The 21,603-nt window shown below is 40.0% G+C and overlaps 2 protein-coding genes across 2 annotated transcripts; both read left to right on the top strand.

The window, feature by feature from the left end:
• The first annotated feature begins 1,400 nt into the window (after nt 1-1,400).
• Nucleotides 1,401-16,889, top strand: LOC122888390 (clathrin interactor 1-like). The gene is made up of 12 exons (XM_044222800.1): nt 1,401-2,114; nt 6,493-6,597; nt 6,855-6,951; nt 7,435-7,543; nt 7,821-8,006; nt 8,761-8,929; nt 11,744-11,960; nt 12,055-12,130; nt 12,279-12,356; nt 13,117-13,439; nt 13,900-14,080; nt 14,633-16,889. The coding sequence occupies exons 1-12, from the start codon at nt 2,074-2,076 to the stop codon at nt 14,989-14,991; spliced, it is 1,941 nt and encodes a 646-aa protein (XP_044078735.1). The 5' UTR covers nt 1,401-2,073; the 3' UTR covers nt 14,992-16,889.
• A 724-nt stretch (nt 16,890-17,613) lies between these two features.
• LOC122888392 (protein capicua homolog) lies at nt 17,614-20,506 on the top strand. Its single transcript, XM_044222802.1, has 4 exons — nt 17,614-18,496; nt 19,131-19,370; nt 19,566-19,887; nt 20,193-20,506. The coding sequence occupies exons 1-4, from the start codon at nt 17,947-17,949 to the stop codon at nt 20,473-20,475; spliced, it is 1,395 nt and encodes a 464-aa protein (XP_044078737.1). The 5' UTR covers nt 17,614-17,946; the 3' UTR covers nt 20,476-20,506.
• Nucleotides 20,507-21,603: the final 1,097 nt, after the last annotated feature.

Genomic DNA, 21,603 nt, shown 5'->3' with positions numbered 1-21,603 from the left:
GATTTCTGGAAAGAGACATTACTGTTGAGTTTCAAATGTTGTTTTTTGGTGCTTTGAGCACCACAAGCCGAGTGCCATCTAGTCCTATTATATTCCAAAAATGCATCTCTACGACCGATATCTCCAAAACTCTACAACTCACACCAAAACAGTCTAGATGGATAAATAGCACTACAGGTAAAATATGAATTTTTGATTTTAGGGTGAATTGTCCCTTTAAAGTTAATTTTATCCTGTTTTACGAATCTTGCTTCATGAAACCTAACTTTACCTAATTTACACAGATTGTATCTTCATTAATAGCCCACGCCCCATCTGAAGCCAAACGTTGTTCATGTGCTGCATCAATAATTCCTTACACAGTGTGATCCAGATTTGAACCCAAAAAGTTTCAGTATGTGGACATCAGTGCATTCCAAATCTTATGGGAAGTATATGAACCCCTAAACTCAGTGATAACAAGCAGAATGCAAAAACTTAAATTAATCTTTAATTTGCTCATTTGTTTGAATGTTGTTTTCATGTTATAGAGAGTGCTACAACAGCACAGTAAAGTCACAGTCAGAATCATCTTATTTGGTAGTAAATATATAGAAATGTGTCTTGGAGACAGCTGTGCAGAGACATATCAGCATTTTCCAAAGGACAGCAGGGTTTGTGACAGATCAAGTCACACACAGACAGCAACCTCTACATATACAACATCCTTAAAAAAGAAGGAAGGAAGCCACGGAAGTTGATGTGGTTATTTGAAATGTCAAAGACACCTGATGGGAGATACAGGTGGATTTCATCTCCTGCCAATAGCTCCGAGACAACTGTGTGAAATACTCCTAAACTGCACTTTGGCTCTATGCCACATTATATATAATCCCTTGGCTGTTCTTGTACACATATACACCCATAAGACTGCTTCCTGTTTTGCTGTAGCACAGAGGCTCTCATGCTCTTTGTAATGCTGCTAAGGGGGTTTCACAGTAGCCCTGGTGACCAACCAAAAGCCAACAAGATGTTGAAAATCAGCCAGTGCAATCATACAACCACAAACAATGTCTAACACAGTTTTGCTCCATTGTTTCAATGCATGCAAACATAACGTTTGGAGAACAGGGGACACAGACACCCAAGCTGTATTCCGGTTTGCAAAATGTAACATATGAATATGTGTGTGATATATCTGTTTGTGAATGCACTCAGCTTGTCTGTCTTACACACAGACAAACAATGAAGAAATCGTGAGGACAAATAATTATTTTTCCACTCAAACATTCACATGTATTTACACAAACACACACACTCTACACTATTACACACAAAACAAGTGATACGGCACCCAGGTCACTGTGGTCGCTTATATTTTATTCTAACATACTGAAACATCTAAAATGAAACATATATTCTAAATGAATACCATTTTCATGTACAACCAATTTGTGATCAGCAGAGTTGTTAGTCAAATATGATGTAAAATGTGTTTGAAACAGCTCTGAGGCAGCTGGAACTACTACCATTAACAAAAGTTTACATTATATCATTTTAAAGTCAGGTAGGTTACACATAGTGGTTTTTAAAGGGAAGATGACACAGAGGGGTGGAAACTCATGGAGGCTTTTAGAGCATCATGAAGATAAACTGTAAAAAATAAAATAAAAATAAAAAGGACTTCAGTATTCCCAAAACCATATCTATGGCCCAAACACCCACTGAGCTGAAGTGTCCTTGTACAAGGCACTGCGCCATCCGGAGCTTAGGATCTTCCTACAGAAATCCAGAAAGATTAAATTCATTGCCTCATTGTTCCTGCGCCATTCTGGTTTTGAGCTTTGTCCATAAACATACATGGGCCGCGAGCGAGGGCACATCTCGACGTTTCAGTGACGTAGACAGATAACGACGTTTCCGTAGCAACTGGGGCCGGTCCGTTAACCGCAGCGACCGCTGTACTACCGGAGCTCATCGAGGAGTAGGGGGGGGAATTGTCGTCGGTAACCGGATACCACCTCTGTCTTGTGGGGCGTAGAGACACGGGGGCGACGCAGTATCGAGGCGGCGAGCCCGCAGTTCCGTGCGGAGATGCTGAATATGTGGAAAGTCAGAGAGCTGGTGGACAAAGCGTGAGTACCGGGGCGCAGGTGGATCTGTGTGCACTAGCTAAACCGCTAAGTGGCTTCTAAGCTAACCGGCTAGCTAGGCGGCTTTAGCCGGGCAGCATCAGCAGCTTTTGTCGCTGGCAGAGGAGAGGATACAGGCCGTGACGTCACGGCGATAGCCCCTCAGCTGTTAGCTCCGACTAGCTGGCTAGCTGCCAATCTTCATCCTTGTGGCATAAATAGAAATGCGTGTTTTACAATGGCATCTCCCGCTGTACCATTTTCCTCGCTGGTTCGTATAGGCCAGGAAAAACACAATATTGCAAACTGCTAATTCATTTATTTCCGATCCAGAACGAAAGCTATCCAGTTAGCTAATTCCGCTAGCATTGCTAAGCCCAGGTCGGCTCTGTGTACTGTTTCTGATAGTGCTGCTGCAGAATCACGCCCTGTCCCACAATGGTGATGCCCGCTGCCTCCGCTATGCATTCACCTAACATTATATCCCGACTAGAAAGCGAAGCATCACTGATGGTAAGCTAAGTGGCTAGATATTTGTACGTGGATAGTAAATTTCCTGCCAATTAGCTACTGGCGATGTCTCACAGTGTCTAACGAGGCCCATGCCCCCATGATCCCCGACAGTTAAGACAACGGAGCGTGTTAGCCAAACACATCATACTGTAGTAGCTAATGCTGTTGTTGCAGCCTACTACATCGTGTTGTTTGTCTGAACACTGTGCGTGCATCTTTGTGATATCTATTGTTGCAAGTATAATGTGCAATATAATGTATATAGTGTTTTTATTGTAACCCAGGAGGACAGCCGCTTCCTGTCCTGTCTGTTCTAAGAGGCAGACATATATGAATGACTTTTCTGAGACTTTTCTTTTACTCAGCAGAGTTAGTCGTGATAATTAAGTAAACCTGCTTCTTGGAACAGGCCCTTTTTATTTAATAACCAAGTAAACAACTTTTGATGAGGATGATGTCACTATCTTGAGGGCTGGGTTTGTGGTAGCTAAAATAAAATTAAGTTTTTAAGTAGATTTACAAAGGAAACTGTCATCATATGATTCATAGAGCAACAACACATTTATATTAAAAGCATGAGATATGTGAAAAACAGATCTCAATGACTGTATGGAGTTAAAGTTCAATTAAAACTAATCTCAAGCTGTCCACAAGCCTCATCCCAAGTTAAGGGACACGTGTGTATGAACTTACTATACACATTAGAGTCATTGTCTTGACTGATGTTAAAAGACAACCTTATTTCATAAACATAGTGCTCTTAGAATCAGACTATCTTTCTAATAGGTTGACCAAAAAACAATTTGCTCTGTTTGAAATACTAGTCTCAACAGTATGTCAGTGGTGCATCTGCTGTCACACGTCAACCTTTTTAGATACTCCTCTTAATAGATATGCTACGTCTAATCTCTCACAGTCAGTTTCATGTGGGAATGTCTTTCATTTTCAATACCAAAGCCTTGAATCTGCAATAACATTATAAATCAGGATCTTTTTTTCCGTCTCAAATAACACCTAAGCTGTTAATAACTAGTTTTTATCGTATGATTAGTTTTTTTCCTGATAAATGATCCAGTGCTTTGGCCATTATTGGACTGATGTTGAGTGTAGTGTTACAGATCAGTGCACCCCTTGTTTCATGCAATTATCCTTACACCAGAGAAAAGTGTGTTAGTTCAGTTAGAAAAGTGTCTCCATCGACTTTAGAAGAATCTGTTTTTTGTTGTGGCTGTTTCTGTTTTTCTCGTTTTCTGATTTTCACTATCATTTCACTGTCACTGTTACATTTTAGGTTTTTACTACAGCAGGTTAAGTCATTAAGATTTTGTTTGTAGAGTTTGTCAGTCTTAATTTCTTATTTTAAATACATTTCAGTGGAGTATACATGCCTGTTATCAGAATGCAATTTGTGCATACAGTAATGATGATGAACCAAATTATACACTTAGTGGTCACTTTATTAGGTACACCTGTAGAATCTAATGCAATCCAATACAACAGCTCAGGCATAAATTCTACCTTTTACAATGATGATAATGTTCAGTCTTGATTCACACTGTCAGAGTGGTGTTAATTTAACTAAATGTTCATTATTGATGTTGTAGTTTGCAGTGGGGTTGAACTGGACTTTTCTAATGTTTTCCCCGCCCAATTTACAAATATGTGGGAGGCAGAATATCAGAAAATATATTCCCTGGCCACTTTATTAGATGGTTCTAACTCAAAACATATCAGCTAGCCACCATCTCATTTTTTAAATGTGTTGTGTTCTTTGTTTTTTAATTTTTTCTTATCTCTTTCAACTGTCTTGATCTTTTACTGTGCTTTTGTACATGAGGTGGGTAATTACAAGTTGGAGGTGTTGCTGCTGTGGGTTGTTGCAATCCTGCAAACAAGGTTAAATGCAGGCTACTATTAGATAAATACTGTGTGGGTGCTGTATTAGCACTTGCATTGTACTGTACTGTGCATCCAAACAACAATGAAATTTTTTTTTTTTATTTCTTTATTTTTAGGAAGAGTGATGAAATCTTACATACGTTTTTACGTATGCCTTTTAAATATAGTTCATGATGATATACACTGATAAGGCCAACAAGGCTTCCAAGAGGAAGTGTTTTTTTATTTTACTCATCACATGTTTATTTTCCACATTTGCATTTCCAATCCTTTAAACAAAAACATTGTGAGAACAAAAGTCACAGTGAACATGCTAACATGAAAATGTCAATTTCACTTTGACTGTCTGCCCACAGTTTCAGAAACTGCGTTCTCTGTTTGGCTCCGCCTTTTAAAGGACCACTTATATCAAAAACGTGAAAAGGAAAAAAGAAATACATTGAAAAAAGTTGCATAAAGGAAAGATGAGTGAATAGACCTAAGAAAGAATATATAAAGGAGAATATATCGAAGTAGCACAGACAGAGAGCTCAACAGAGCTTTAGATGGTGTAATAGACAGCAGCTCCCATCAGCTGTTGGTTGTGCCTGGCTGGGCATGAAGAATACCCTCTATTATTGATCTACCTCAACAGAGCTGGCAGTGGCAGCTTTGCTTTTCCTGCAGACTAAAAGTCACGCTATTATGGAGCTCTCACTGTCTGTGTCTATCTTATCTGCTGACAATAACACAGTCAAAGGCAGCTCCTGTAATGTACAGATGCCTCTTATTTTCCTTTAGCTGGGAGGGTGGCAGAGCTCCGTGGAGAACGAGATGAAGAGGAAGGGTAGGAAAAGATAGCAATTGCTGTGGAATAAAGAAGTGATGATAGGATTGAACATTGGAAGAAGCGAGGAGCAGGAGATAAAACAGGATAGAAAATTAAGTGACAGAGATAGAAATTTGAAAAAAAGTTTGAAGAAGGAGGGAGGAATGACAAATGAAGAAGCAGTAGATAAGAAGTCGTGGTGGAGAGGGAGAGGTGTGTTTCAATTTGCAGTGCTTTGGCTGTTTTTTGCAAGGGGTCTGTAGAGCAAGCCATGCCCTTCAAGAGATGCAGTACACACACACACACACACAGGAAAACAAACACAGCAGCAGGTGAGCCCACAAAAACAAAGAGGGCAAGAAGCCTTCCCTGCTTATGGGGAAGTTTGGCTGTGTTTACCTCACTGTTTTACACAGACACAGACAGATGGATACATGCACCCTGCTCACCTCACTTCCACACACACACTGACTCATCTCCCTTTGTTCACCAGACAGCTGAATATTTTCTTACACACTATGCTTGTGTGTGTATCTGTGCACACATGCATGTCTGTCCTCTGAAGTGCAGTGGTCAGGACAGAGGATGCATTATTCAGTGAACTGAGATTCTCCTTGTCTAACTCAATTTTATTGTGTTTTGACACATGCACGAATATTTCTATTTGTTGTGTGTGCGTTGAGTGTGTGTGCCGCATGAATGAGAGGGTGCCATGTGTAGCAGTAGGTAGATATCTGTGATGTGTAGAGAATGTGTGTGTAGAAGTTAGATATAATAACAACGCTCTGCTAGCCTGAGACATCGTTTGTCATTTAATAGTTGACATTACTGTATTTGCATGCATTTTTGTGTTCTACTGTGTAAATGTGTCATTGTGTGTGTCTTTAATTGTCTGTATTTTGGTCTGCCTGACCTCTAGAAATGTGATGAGTGGAGTGTGAAGGGAATCAGGGCAGAATGTTTGTTGATTTGAACATTTGCAGCAAGGCTGACTGACTGACTGAAAGACTGACAATAATTAGCACTGTGTTCGCAATAAGTGAACAGAAAGACAAGAAAGGAAAGCCACAGAGTTTCACCTTTACATGTCTGAAATATTGATAGTAATATGAATATTTTATTGGTGTAATTTATGAAGAAAATATATGTTTGTGTCAACAGCACCAATGTGGTGATGAACTACTCAGAGATCGAGTCCAAGGTGAGAGAGGCCACGAATGATGACCCCTGGGGACCCTCCGGACAACTGATGGGAGAAATAGCCAAGTATGTGCAAAACACACATACATATGTGCACTGTATGTGCAAGTAAATGTATGCATCTCATCACTAAAGTAGCAGATAAACTGTATTATGTCATTACACACATTCACACAAGGTGTTTTATTAAGGAGAAATAAGAGTTCTGTTAGAAAGAAAAGTAAGGCTAATTCTCCACAGGCTCTATTCACTGGACCTGATTCTGCTTTGGTTTACTTGCATGAGTTTTCCTAGTACTATAATATTTTTTATTGTGTGTGTAGATCTACCTTTATGTATGAGCAGTTCCCAGAGGTGATGAACATGCTGTGGACCAGGATGCTGAAAGACAACAAGAAGAACTGGAGACGAGTCTACAAGGTATGGTTACACTCTAATTGGCAGGCTAGTTGGTTGTTTTCCAGGTGTGCCTGTGTTGTGTTGTGCAGCTCAGTTCTGTATGTTGTCAGGATTTATTAAAGCTGAGTCTCAGTGCTTCTTTGTGCCTGTATGATTGTACATGTGAGGTGCAGGGATTTCAGAAGGAGCAGCGTATAAGTTTGATTCTCGGCTATGTTGAAGCAGTTTCTTGGTTCCTCCCTGAATCCTGTATATGTATAGTGCAGAGATCAGAACAGTACATCTCAACTACATTCTTGTGTCCTGCCTGCATAATCATATAAGACTGATTTGCAAAGATTATAAATTATGCAAGAGTCAAGGATAAATTAGTTTGGATTTTTTAGAGAGCAGTTAGGCAGAGTTTAAGAGAGGGGACATGAAAATGCTGACTACACCCCCCCATATTTAAGTCTCATCATGTTTCTCACTCCATTTCTCTTTATCACTATCTTACTCTGCAAGGCTTTACTGCTGCTGGCCTATCTGATCAGGAATGGGTCTGAAAGAGTCGTCACCAGTGCCAGAGAACACATCTACGACCTGCGATCTCTAGAAAACTACCACTTCATCGGTGAGTCTCTAAATTAAAATTAGCTCCGTCCTTATTGGTTCATCTTTTTCTTCTTATTCTTCTTTATTTTGATCTAAATTCGAGATATCTTGTGTGCAAATTAGAAACAATCAGAAAGATCACCAAGTGTCCAAAATATAAAGGGTTCATTCTCTAGGGGGCATGAATACAGTATGTAGTCCTCTGGCTTTAGTTTTCTAACTGTGTGTGTGTGTGTGTGTGTGTGTGTGTGTGTGTGTGTGTGTGTGTGTGTGTTCATGCACTTGTGTCTGTCCAGATGAGAATGGGAAGGATCAGGGCATCAATGTGCGTCAGAAGGTGAAGGAGATGGTGGAGTTCGTCCAGGACGATGACAGACTGAGAGAGGAGAGGAAGAAAGCCAAGAAGAACAAAGATAAATACATTGGAGTCTCCTCTGACAGTATGGGAGGAGGAGGAGGAGGAGGAGGAAGCATTAAGAATGGTAAGTAATTCACTGCATCTTCTTTAACAGCTCGAGTCACATGTGGATTAAAATGATACTGTATCTTCCCCGATCCAAACCCATTAAAATGCATTGGAGGAAGGATATCATGTAAAGCAAGTGTGTGACTTTTTAAATGGGTATTAAAAGTTAAACTTTAATTTCCTGCACTAACAAGGAAGTTGAAATATTGGTTTACTGATTAGTTGATTAATCTCTATAAAGTCTATAAATGTCACACAAAAAAACAGTCATGGACTCATGCTAAATGATGTTTTATTTCAGCATTAGAGTTTTCCCATTTACTTGTAAAAAAAAATGTTTTAATTAGTGTTATGATTTTACCAAGTCCTTTATTGATAAGAGGATATTATTTAATTCTGAAACCATTAGTAGATTAATCGATTAGTCGATCGCTAGAAATTAATTGATTTGTTCATTATTCATTGTAAATTGTACATCTTTTGATTTTGGACTGTTTATCGGAAAGAGACATTTTATAGACCAAACAATTAATCGATAAAATATTTAGATAATAATTTGCAGCAGCTCTAATCTTATTGTTGCTTTTAGTGTCTTATATTTATTATAGATCATCAATTGTTACACAACATTGTACAGCTGAAATTAGGAGGTTTATACCACTAGAATGAGAGACAGTATATGTCCTTTGGTGGATGAATGTGAAACTGCGCGAGTTAATAAAGTCTCTCTCTTTCTCTCTCACTGTTCTTTTCTGTTTTCTTCTTTTTAGCTAATGAGTTGGATCGGAGTAAGTGGGATGAGGACTGGGATAAGAGCAGAGGAGCTTTCCCCTTTAGTGAGAAGCTCGGAGAGATCAGTGACAAGATAGGCAGCACCATCGATGACACACTCAACAAGTTCAGAAAGAAGGAGCGAGATGACTCACCCGACAGAATCAGGTAAACGTACACACTGACGATGTCCACATGCACACATATACATGTTAGATTATTTTTTTGGGCGTTTCCACTTTATTTCATAGTGACAGTAGAGAGAGACAGGAAAGACAGGGGAGAGAGAGGGGATGACATGCAGCAAAGGGCCTGGGCCGGACTCGAACCCAGGCCGCTGCAACCTTGATACGTGGTGCGCTCTCTACCAGGTGAGCTACCGGGGCGCACACAGATATACATGTTTTATAAAACGTCTGAACGAATGTTGTTTTTAAATGATCTGAGGGTGTATACTAAAGTTACTACATGCTTCCTTGGTTGTGCATAGTCGTGTTGTTATCGCAGTAGCTAATTGGCTTCCTTTTTAATAGCTGCCTCAGGGTCCGAAATTAACACACGCCTAGCGCCAAATGCAGGTAGATTTTCCGTTTGACGAGTAAATCTTGGAAGGCTGTCCGCCACACTGGCAGGTGTGTTTGTACCAAAATAGTCATGTAATAACAAACTATGCTGAGAGTCTCTACCGTGTGTCATTGGTGTCATTTATGGGCGCACTGCTTCTGTCCTCTGCTGTCTGTGTCAGACAAACGCACACACACACACACACACTATCACATGTTTTTACGTGAGTCTAAACAGACTATTTAACGTACGGGACATAAGATATTCCACTAAACTACGCCGGTCTGCTGCTGCAACCCCCGGTATCACGGCAAAGTGTGTAATACACTTTGTGTCCATCATGGCAGTGTCACATTTCAACACGTTCTCAGTCCGCAGTCAGCAGGTATGGTGACGGCGAAAATATGCAACGTCCAGGTAGACTATTGAAATAAAGCTTGCTGAGAAAGATTTCAGGTGACTGTCGCAGTTTGGTTAGGTTTAGGCAACAAAACTATGTGGTTAAGTTTAGGAAAAATCATGGTTTGGGTTAGAATAACTACTTCCTTAAAACAATCAATGTTGACTATTGGTTTCACACGGGAAATGAACCCAATCTCCTGTCTGAAGGTCCTGTGTTTGACCCATTATTTTTTGATCCTTAAGTACATTTAATAGCCAATACTTTAGTAAAATCTTGAGATCAACACTTCTTGAGTTGCATTCAGGCTTGAATTGATTAACCTTTGATCAAAACAATGTTTCCCACATGATTTTGTGAGACTGTGGTGGGTGGACCTCGGACCCTCTAGGGGGGTCCAAAGTCATGTGGTCGTGGGGTTTGAGGTTCCTCCCCCAAGAAAATGTTATGTTATTTGATTAAAAACTATGCATTTTACATCATTTTAGACTATTGTCATTACAATATTTATTTAAAAAAAACACAGGTTGTAGTTTTTCACATTACACTCATTTGCAAGAAAAAAGTGAAACTGATGAAGTAAGCAATGTCCTGAAGTAATCCTTCATATTTTTGTGAGTGATTGCACTGTGTGCATTACAAAATAATAATCACAAAATAACATTAATTAAACAAAGCTTATAGTGAAGGGATTTGAACTGCAATTTGCTCATCCTCCCAAAGTCAGGGTGAAGCCACTAATCAGCTGTAGGGGTAGGGATCATTAGGATTGTATCTTAATTTTTTTTTTTATAAAAAAATAATACATTTAGAACAGGATTAGAATTGATTTATATTTTAAATATAACAAAATATTGTTTCTAGAGCAGCAACAGTAAAGTTTACAACAGCAAAGTCACTATATAAAGTCAATATCTCACTGAAAATAAACCAAAAATGTCAGTAAAATAAATAGCCTAATATTCCTGACAATCAAAATACTGAGTGAAGTTTAGTAAGAATGAAGAACAGACAGTCAGTATCAGTCCTTCCTCCTGTCCTCCTCCCTCTGCTGCTGCTGTGATCACACTTGTAGAGAGAGAGAGAGGGGCAGGTTTGTCTCAGCCAGCAGTACATTTACTAGAATGTGCCAAATTTTAAGATTAGATAGCTTTTGTTTTAGCTTGTTCGTAACAATTAGCTATTAGCTTAAGACGTGTGCTGTGGTTGTAACAACAACAACAACTGCGGACAAAGCAGGTGGTAATGTCGCTTTTCTACTTTTTCCTCGAGTTGACGACAACTCGAGGAAAAAGTAAAATGTTGCCTTCACTACACCTGGTGTCTCTACCACAGCCTCTCTGCTCTGCTGTCCAGTGTGTGTGTGTGTGTGTGTGTGTGTGTACAGCAGGGGTAGAGGGCAGTGACTGGCAGTGAGAGATGCTTTGCTGAAGCAATGGCGCAAAACACAACATTAAAGATCTTTTATGTTATTATGAGAAGTGTAATATATTTTCAGTTCATTATGAAACTGGCGGGAAAAATTAGACTGTGGCGAGCCACCACAGCCTAGGTAATTAATGGGAAACACTGGATTAATATATTAAAATAATTTAGCTTAAAATTTTGCTCTGGCATCTTTAAGTTTGTATTCAACATAATACCTTATTATCTCAATGAAATGTACTTAAACAAATGTATATGTGACACAAAAAGGCAATTTATAATTTTGGCCGGTAAAAAATACGCTTGGCCGGTGGATTTTTTTCATCTACCAGTCCCCTTGGCCGGTGAGTCAAAAAGTTAATTTCGGACACTGAGCTGCCTTTTTAAACATTCAACAAAAATAAAATAATGCAAAGTGCCACCCAGTTGTTGCACATCAGATGGTTCTTGGCATCCCTTTCATGTGGTTAACATCTTTAAATCATTGTGTCTTGGATTATCCATTACACAAGCAAACACACACAAATTGCAAAGCAACAAAATGGTCAATAGCAAAATCTGCTTCTCATACATCCTTCGTCTGGTTGCCATAGTGACAACGAGGAGGACAGAGCATCCAGAAATGGAAGGCAGGAAACCCTTGAGTTCAAAGATGAGGAGGAAACTGTCACAACGAAGAGCATCCAGATCACACAAGCAACAGAAACCACAACCACTACCACACGGAAACGGAGTGGAGCAACAAGCAGCAAGACTCTGGACCTGGGGGCTGCAGCCCACTACACTGGAGACAACAGCCCAGAGGAGAAGGTACTCACACAAACACTCACGCTTTTCCAAATGTGACTTACATTTTCAATAGTACAGGTTTAATCACCGTGTCTTTCTCTGCTTCTGTCTTTAGTCATCGATCAGGCAGTCTTCCAGTAGCGGTCTAGCTGACCTGCTAGTGATTGACCCTTCATCCAATCAGAGCACAGGTAACTACAAACTTTTATACACACAAAGATAAGGAAGAAATGAAGGCCACAAAGGTGGTTTTAAAATTTGGGTATGTGGTGTACGAGTTGTGACAGTTCTTAGTCCTTTGCTTTTTGTATGAATGCATGTGTGTGTCCATCCATCCAGGTGGCAGTTCAGACCTCATTGGTGGCTTTGCTGACTTCTCCTCTCCTGCGGCCTCTGCCAGCCTCCCAGCCTCCACTGGTAAACTTGTTCTTGCCTTTCTCAGCTCTTCCTGTAGTAAACTTTGGGTACTTTCACATCTGTAGTTCGGTTCATTTGCTCCAGACCATAGACTGTATATATAGATGGATGGTGCGTCTCCATTTCCTCCCACTGTACAAAAATTAAGCCAAAATATCCCGGATACGGGAGCTGCCATCTTGCGCTGGTGATGTCATTTGGAGCTGCTGCGCAGTAGCGTTTGGAGTTGGAGCCGATCGCGGTCCCACCCATACACCAGGCTCACTCAATCGCAAGACGGCCTCAGCTGTCAATCATGACGTAAAACCCCCTTTTTATAGCATCAAATAACTAATTAGTACCAAACTTATCAGAAAAAACAAACACTTGAACACATCAGTGTGATAAGAACTACCTAAAATGACAGAAACCATCAAAATTGGGTGCAATTGAAATGATTTGGCTTCACTTTTGGGGAGCTGTCGTGTCGTCCATCTTTATATACAGTCTGTGCTCCAGATCAAGGGAAAAAATTACACATTTTCGTATTTTAGTTCTGGTCCGGTTCATGTTCACACTGGCTTTTTACAAATGAACCAAGAGGGGTAAACATGAAGTTATACAGACTGACATGTAGCTCATTGATTGGAGTTTTGGCGACTGTCATTCTGCATCATGAATGTAAATTTAAGACACAGTGAAGGAGTGAGGCAGTTCCTGTCAAAATCCAAGATGACTTTTACAATCACAACTAAACAAATCACTACTCTCTTGTGGCCAGCTGCTGCATCAGCCAATGGAAATGGAGAATTTGGAGACTGGAATGCCTTCTCAGTCAATCCACCAGCTTCATCTAGCTCTGGTCCCTCCCAGCCCATCACTGACCTGTTTGGCAGCGTCCAGTCACCAACAACCCCTGCCTCTAATCCCACCCCCGTCCCACCATCTGCCGAGCTCTTTGACCTGATGGGTGGAGTTAACCATCAACTAACCAATCCACATACAACACTGAGCGCGTCTCAGAGCATGACTTTCTCTCTAGGAGGGGCAACGCCAGGAGCATCTGTTGCTATGCCCACCATGCCCCTTTCTCGCTCTCAACAGGTAGGTACGGCACACATCACAGGAAGGCCTAGTTTGTCTCAAACTGCAAGAAAACCTGAAAATTATGTAAATAATGAATTCCACTGAAATTAATAATCCAATAACCCAGAAACTTCCCATATGTATTACACAGTCTAATTAATAGTGCAATAAAAATGTGAAAGGTGATGACACAAACACTGCCAACTTAATCAAAATTGTAAGTCAGTGCACCCTTAAAGAGTTAGAATCTAAAAGTGTTAGAATCCAGTTTGAGGCTGTTAATTGCTTTCAGTTTGTGATTTTGGGTAAACATTTTAGAATATGCCAAGTGACACTTGACAGTGTGTTTTTTTTTTTTTTTTACCTGTATGTCAGAAATTGTTCTTATTTTTCTAGTTCAGTGATCGTTTGATGTGTATGATGTACATAACTATATTCTTTGTGTATTTAAGTGTAAAATATTTGTAATTTATTTCAGAGCTTGGGGGGCATGACATCTCAGCAGCCTATAGGACAACAGCAGAAGGTTGGCGTTGGTCAAGGATCGTTAGGGTCGACCTGGTCTGACCCCTCCGTCAACATCAGCCTGGACTTCCTATCAGCGGGCCTCAACCCCACTAAGACACCGCCCACACTCAACAATATCATCCAGCAACAAGGTATCATGTTCATTTTCTGTGTGCATTTTACATAGAATGTGGATGTAAGTAAGAATCATCATTATGCAGGATATCTACAGCTCTTGAATTCCATTTGAAAGTCTTAAATATTTTTTCATAAAATGTTTTTGTATGTGATTTCAGCAAAAACTGGCTGGAAAATCCCCAGTACAATTGTTCCAGTTAATAATTAATTAATGATATTATTAGGATTTACTGTTATATACAGCTGGGAAGTACTGACTAAAATAATGTCTATAAAATGTCTGAAAATGTAAATAAATAGTCACATTTAACTTGGTGAACCCTGCAGAAACCCAGTTACAGGGTTCATGCTGTGTCACAACATCTCAAAGTGAAGATTTGAATTAATAAAGTGGACAGGTTGATCAGTTGGTCAGTAAACATTTTAAATGTACATTGTTTAGATTAAACTGGTTAGTGTAATTATCTGACAAAAATGATCAACCTATTACACATTTCATAAGCCTTTTTAACCAAGTGGTAAAACAGAGTGGATTAACTCCTCCCTGCCCATGTGTGTCTGTGCAGGAGTGCCTCCCGTCAACCTGTTGGCCCAGAACTTTGGAGGACTGAACCTCAGCTCCCCGCCACACATGACACCCATTAGACCACCAGCCAATCCCATGATGGCAGGCAGTGCCATGACGATGGGCATGCCCCCTTCAATGACCACGGGTACCATGGGGATGGGGGGAATTCCTGTAAACCAAGGCATGATGGGAATGAACATGAGCATGAATATGGGCATGGCTGCTCCAGTGATGATGAGTGGTATGGCTGGCATGGGAGTGCCAGGAGTAGGGATGGGCCTTGCACACTCCATCACCCCAGCCGTGGTTCCACCCAAACAAGATGCCTTTGCTAACTTTGGCAGTTTTGGGAAATGAAGGAGTGCAAATACGTGTGTGTGTGTGTGTGTGTGTGTGTGTGTGTGTGTGAGTGCGAGTGTGTGTGTGAGTCTGCATGTCTGACATTATGAGAGTGTGAACTACAGAAGGACTGCTGTACTTGAAGACAACCTTGCATGTTTCTCTTTCTGTTTCTGCTCTCATTGGCAAGCTGGCACCAGTGATCGTTCACCACGATCTTGTAGGTCGGGGAGAGTGCCCACTGGTGCACAGGGGTAATCTGATGTGTGAAGAAATTACGTCACACGGAGGACACCTGAAGAGCAGGGAAGGTGACAGCCCACAGCCTCTAGTCGTTATTTTCCTGCGGGGAAAGGATCCTCGTCTTTACCAGTTTTTTTTTATGAACTATAGTATTTCCCCCTTTATTGCAAAAAATCACTGCAAAAAAGATTTTCGCTGTAACTGCACAGAAAATTCAATCAGTAGAGTTGACTGACTCAAATTAAAATGGCATTGCTGCCTTAATTTTGCATTGTAGCCTGAGATATCATGTTTTATATATAATTTCAACCAAATTCAGTTGTAAAATTTAAGCCATTATATTATAGCCAGGGGCTGACTCTATTACGGTCTCTCGCTCCCTGTGCAAATATATAACAGTTACAGTATCTGGAATATACTGAATCAATACTCTGGTCCTCCAGCAGAGGGCAGGGTGGGTGTATGCATTGAGATAACAGTGTATGGTCATGCTTATTCTTGAGCCATATTAGGGCGGATGAATTGCATATTAGATCCTCTTTGTCTCCCCTCTCCTCTTATCAGGCAGTTCACAATAACTCAATGTACAGTAGGACAGCTAAAGTTTTATTGCTGTTTTAAAAGACAACATGAGTGAAGCCTTGAACTGCTCAGAACAAAGATCCCTAAAATACTGTTGGGCTCTTTATATTACAATAATCTACTTTCCATTTTGGATGCCTCTGTCAGATTAATGCCTGATGAAAGGGTCAGTCAGTATTTTATTCACTGATATTTTCTCTTTATGTCTATCTCAGACATGCTGTTGTAGGGCACTTGACATTATGTAAGCATTGCTTTCTGACCCACATGTATATTCTGTCTATTCTACTTTTGCATACAGACACTGTGTATGAATAGAGGTACAGAATAATGTTGTTTTTTTTAAAGAGTATTTTCCAACTGGCTGTGGGAGAGGAGGGTAAAATGATGGTCACCATCTACAAGACTGAACATCACAATTCTCTAAATTCCTTCCATGTTTAAGGCAGTGGCACACCGCAGAATTTTTGGGACAACCCAGCAATGTACCTTTAATTACAAAGTATTTTTGCCAGAAAACATTTTTCACCCTGCAACTCACTTGGTGGTCGTATGGTGCAAGGGTCTCATATCTGCGCCTCACAAACCGTGTACTAGAAAATAACCACCTTTACATTTGACGGATGTTACATGTGGATTAGATAAATTGGAGGAATGTTTTCATCAGCTGAGTTTTAATAAATGATTTCTGTGGCTAGCTGAGATCAGTCTAAAGGGTTTTGGGGTCTCGAGTGAAGTGAACGTGTGAGAAAAGAGTGAACGAGTGTGTGTGATTTTGTGTATGGGTATAGTTTTCTCTGTTTGATGTGCAAACACAGCTAAGCAGAGCCTCTTGTCATTTTCTGAGGCACTGCACTCCAAATGACCAAATCTTTATTTTGTTACTCTCAGAAGGATGATTCCATAGCTATTAGTTTAATATTTTATTAGTTTACTTGTATGGTTATGTTCATATGGGAGAGCTATTAATAATATAATTTAGTTGACAGGAATCACGTTTTTTCTTTCTTTTTCGGTACAGCTAGTTTAATTTGATTGTACTCTATATTTTCTGTACTTCATTCGACATTAAATTAAATTATAACATTAAAGATTCAGTTTCCTCCTTTTTTCTTTGTCTTCATGGTCTTAAGGCATGATATTTGCATTACATTTGATCCAGAACAGGGCCATACTAGCTACTATTAAGGACACTGAGGTCATGTCCTCTGTATTTTGGGGGGTAATTTGGAGGTTTTAGCAACTTTAGACAAGGTTATATTCTGACATTAAAAACTAACATTTCCAGTATTTTTTAGTCTCGATAAAATTTTATTTCGACAACTTTTAAAATAATCAAATCAAATAAATAAATGAAGGAAATGTATTATTTTCCCACCAGAGTTTTATTCCTGGTGGTGCACAGAAGGCTTTAAAATTTTTGTTGGGAAATAAAATGTATACAGACAATATTATTAAACGGTTAACAGAACGAATAAAAAATAAAAACTTTACTTTTGGTGTGTGGTAAATATTTTCTGGGGGAGAAGAGACTTGACCTTATCCATCTAGATTGTTTTGGTGTGAGTTGCCGACTCTTGGAGATATCAGCCGTAGAGATGTCTGCATTTTTTGAATATAAAGGGACTATATGGCACGCCAAAAAAAAAACACATTTGAAAAACGAAACAGCAATGTCTCTTTCCAGAAATCATGACCCGGTTACTCAAGATAATCCACACACCTTGTTTTGAGCAGTCATTCATGTAGGAATTATCGGTAGAAAGAAAATAGTTCCTACATGAAACTGCTCACAACAAATCTAGATGGATAATAGTGAAAATATGTATTTTTTGGGGGGGTGACCTGTCCCTTTTAAGTATGTATGTTTATTTATTTGTGTATATTTTCAGTCCATCAAAGGCAGCCAAAGTCTTGTAAATGTTATACGTATTATATGTCTTAAAACCCCATTTTGCCAAACGTTGCTAAATAGCTAACAGCTACATGGCTAACCGCTAGCTGGAACATTCAGACCCTGTGGAACACCGTTAAGAATTTTTAACGTCCGAAAACGATCTCTGTTGTTTGTCGGTTTTTAATTCATCACAATTCAGATGAAACATTGAAACCCGGACCCAACCTGAAACTACAGCGACAGTCGTGACAATGGACAGGCACCCTCAAGAAAGAAAACGTGAAAGGAGTCCGGCTCCAACCAGACACACGGGCCAAGACCAGGACCCAGCGAGGCCCGCCTCTCAGTTCTTCCAAACCGGAGAGGCGGATCAGGTTCAGCCTCTGGACTGGTCCGGAAATGGGTCAAAGACTTGGGAAAACTACGTTGCCTCGGTTGGAGCAAGTTATCAATTTGAAGACGGAAAGCTACCACCCATATCGACCCTTTTTAACAAACTACCACTTTACCATGGCGTGTCAGCGAAGGTGAGAAGTAGCGGTGGTGATGGCGGGGTCCGGCCAGAAACTGTCCCTTCAGGTTCATGTCCAGCGGCAGCAGGTTCCCAGCTCAGTGCAGTGGAGCTGCCTCCACCTGGTGAACAAATTGTCCCGCTCCGGTTTACTGAGAGGCTGGATACGCCACAGGCCATTGCAGCTAGAGAACCCCTGAATCCAGATCCTGTCCCCCTGACCCCAAAGTCACCCAGACTCGGAGGTGACAGTCCAGTCACCTGCTTTACCATCCCGCCAACGGAGGAAGGTACAGTATCCCTATAGGGGCTGTGTGTGATGATCCGTGGGGTGTGTATGGAAGCAGGGAAATAAAGATGATTGATAATATATATATATATATATATTCTTTGAAAATCAAAATTATGAGATACATTTTTACTTTCTGTGTCAATCATTTTGATATAGTAAGTCAACATTAAAATATATCCATTCAGAATTCTGACTTCTTTGACTAAGTATATCATAAGTTTGACATAATATGAGTATTTTTAATTTTGTCATCTCTAATATTTCATCTGTTTTTCTTTTCCTGGTGGAAATTGGTTTCCTCCAATCTGTGATTAGTGTCTAGCAATCAGCATTTACTATATTTACTATATGTGAGCTTCACTTCACATATATAGAACTCCAAAATGTATTTATGAACAAAAGGGAAAATAATGGACAGTATTTATGGGCATTTTGTCATTAGTTGTTTGTCTATCCATTTATTTTTGCTGTAAAATGTGTTTGTTGTCTTATAGATTTCTAAGGGAATCTTTGTCTAAATGATCAATAATGTACTAACATACTTATACCTTACCTGTGTTATTTTGAATGTTGTTGGGGGTTTTTCCTACAACTGGAAGCAAAGTAATCAGTCCCCAAAATGTCTCCCTCAGATCTGAAGCAGATGCAGTCTAGCCAAGACAAGAATGGATACATTAAACGGCCGATGAATGCCTTTATGGTATGGTCTCACATCCACCGATATGCCCTGCGCAAAGCCTACCCCGGAGCTAACATGATAGACACCAGTATTCAGCTGGGCTGTGAGTGGTCCAAGCTCAGTGAGGAACAGAAGAGGCCTTACTATGAAGTGGCTCACAAACTGAAACACATGCATAAGCAGCAATTCCCTGGTATGGACAATTACACAGCTAAATGGCAGCAGCTGATATAGTGACTAGAGGATTATGAATACTGCAAGGTTACTGCCATCTTTTGTATGCAGATATATAGTAGGATATATTTTCAGTTTGAAATCTGTTCTGGTATTGATGGTGAACTTCTGACTTTCACTTATCCTGGGTCTCTGCTCTGTTATATCTTGCCAGATTATGAGTATCGCCCCCAGAAAAAGAAAGGTAGAGTGTGTTTGCCCTCAGGGCAGGGAGCAGGGCAGGGAGCAGGGCAGGGAGCAGGGCAGGGAGCAGGGCAGGGAGCAGGACAGGGAGCAGGGCAGGGAGCAGGGCAGGACCCTGGCGTTTCCGTCTTTGTCTCACAGGCCATGCCTCCAGCTCAGTCCAAGTTGCTGGCCCCCAGCATTTACCCATGTCCCGCCATGACCCCCTACACAGTGGGCTTCTATCCCTGCCCATCTTTTAGCCCATATCATCCAATGGGCCTCTACTCCAGGGTCCAGATCAACTCTTCAAGGTTAGGCATCTTCAATGAAATATTTCAGCTAACCAACATGTAAGAGCTGGTTTATTTGCTACAATGCTCTCTCCACTGCCCGTGTTATGAACTGATTCTAACAACTGATAAATTATAGCTAATATTCATTTTGATTGAATTTCAATTGGCTTTTTAACTATCAACCCACAGTATTGCGCAGAAAAGCAAAAACACAGTTTCCGTTAGATTTCTTTTCAGCAGCAGCAAGCAGAGAGTGATTTGGTTTCAGGACACAAGTGTTCAATGGAGCATTTTCTAATTGACTTGCTGTGTGCTTACATCAGGGTTTTATACAGATACCAAAACGCCAGCAGCTCCATGGATGAAGTGAGGAATTACCACAACACTCACCTGCAGAGGTACGAGACCGCTCTGGTCGCCCTCGCCAGAGAAATCATGCAGCAGGAGCATCATCCAGCTGATGTTAGTCGTGAAGTCCTCATTGGCTCTACCACAACATCAGAGAGCCTTGAGCAGCCAGATATTGTCAACAGTCAGCAGTTTTCGGCCAACAACAAAGTGGAGTGTAAATGTGAGGATGATGTTGATGTTGTTGGACTGCTTTAGGAGATTACATATATATATATATATATATATATATATATATATATATATATATATATATATATATATATATATATATATTTATATATATATATATATATATATATATATATTTATATATATATATATATATATATATATTTATATATATATATATATATATATATATATATATATATATATATATATATATATATATATTTAGCAGGATCTACATTTGATTTTATAGTCAAATAAATAAAATGTTCTGTGACTTTACCTGTTGGTCTGCTTTTATTATATATTTTAAATGTCCCACTACAAAATAAAATGTCCTGTCTTTGTATGGATTACATAATTTGTAGTGTTCATGCAAGGAACGCTCGATATATGTTGACTACAGACATACCTGATTGTCAGCTGTAATTATATTCAGATCTTATACTTGTGCATAGTTTCATCCTCCCACCAGCAAAGATGAAAAAGCAAACATACTTTCCTTAAGTACAAATCTGATGTACAGGCACTTAACACGAGTAGTTTGTCTGCCACAGAACACAATATTGTACTCTTCCATCGCCTCCATCTATTCAACTGCAAACAGATCAAAAATCATTACATTACATTCATTTGGCAGGCGCTTTTGTCCAAATAAGGGACTTAGAATAAGCACGTTCAAACTCAATAGGAATAAAAGCTAGATGTTCTCAAAAACTAAGTGCAGCTCTGCCAAATAAACAGCTAGAGGTGTGCTCGTAGAGCTTAGGGTTTTTCTTTTTTTTAAGTAAAGAACTTTAAGTAATGAGGTGACCAGGTGTAGTCCTCCTGCAGCAGAAGATGTGCGGTGACTCTGCTGTTCTGACTTCAGTGGAGAGTTTATTCCACCACTGTGGGGCCAGAATAGAGACTGTGACTGGAAATAGTTTTACAAAATGATCTTAGCACACAAAAAACTAGTAAGTGGACCTTGTGTATGGATTATTTAAACTGTTTCACTGTGTTTATTGTGGACTCAGAACAGTTAGCAGACCACTACCAGATGACCCGAGAGGCCAAAAGACAGTTGGTCCCAAAACCACAGACATTTATTGACAAGCAGTAGTACTTTTTCACTGTATTCTACGACACAATGGAGGCCTGTGCAGAGACCTG

The sequence above is a fragment of the Siniperca chuatsi genome, linkage group LG14 (genome assembly GCF_020085105.1).
Source record: "Siniperca chuatsi isolate FFG_IHB_CAS linkage group LG14, ASM2008510v1, whole genome shotgun sequence".
NCBI classification, from domain to species: domain Eukaryota; kingdom Metazoa; phylum Chordata; class Actinopteri; order Centrarchiformes; family Sinipercidae; genus Siniperca; species Siniperca chuatsi.
This window is presented reverse-complemented; position numbering and strand designations above follow the sequence as displayed.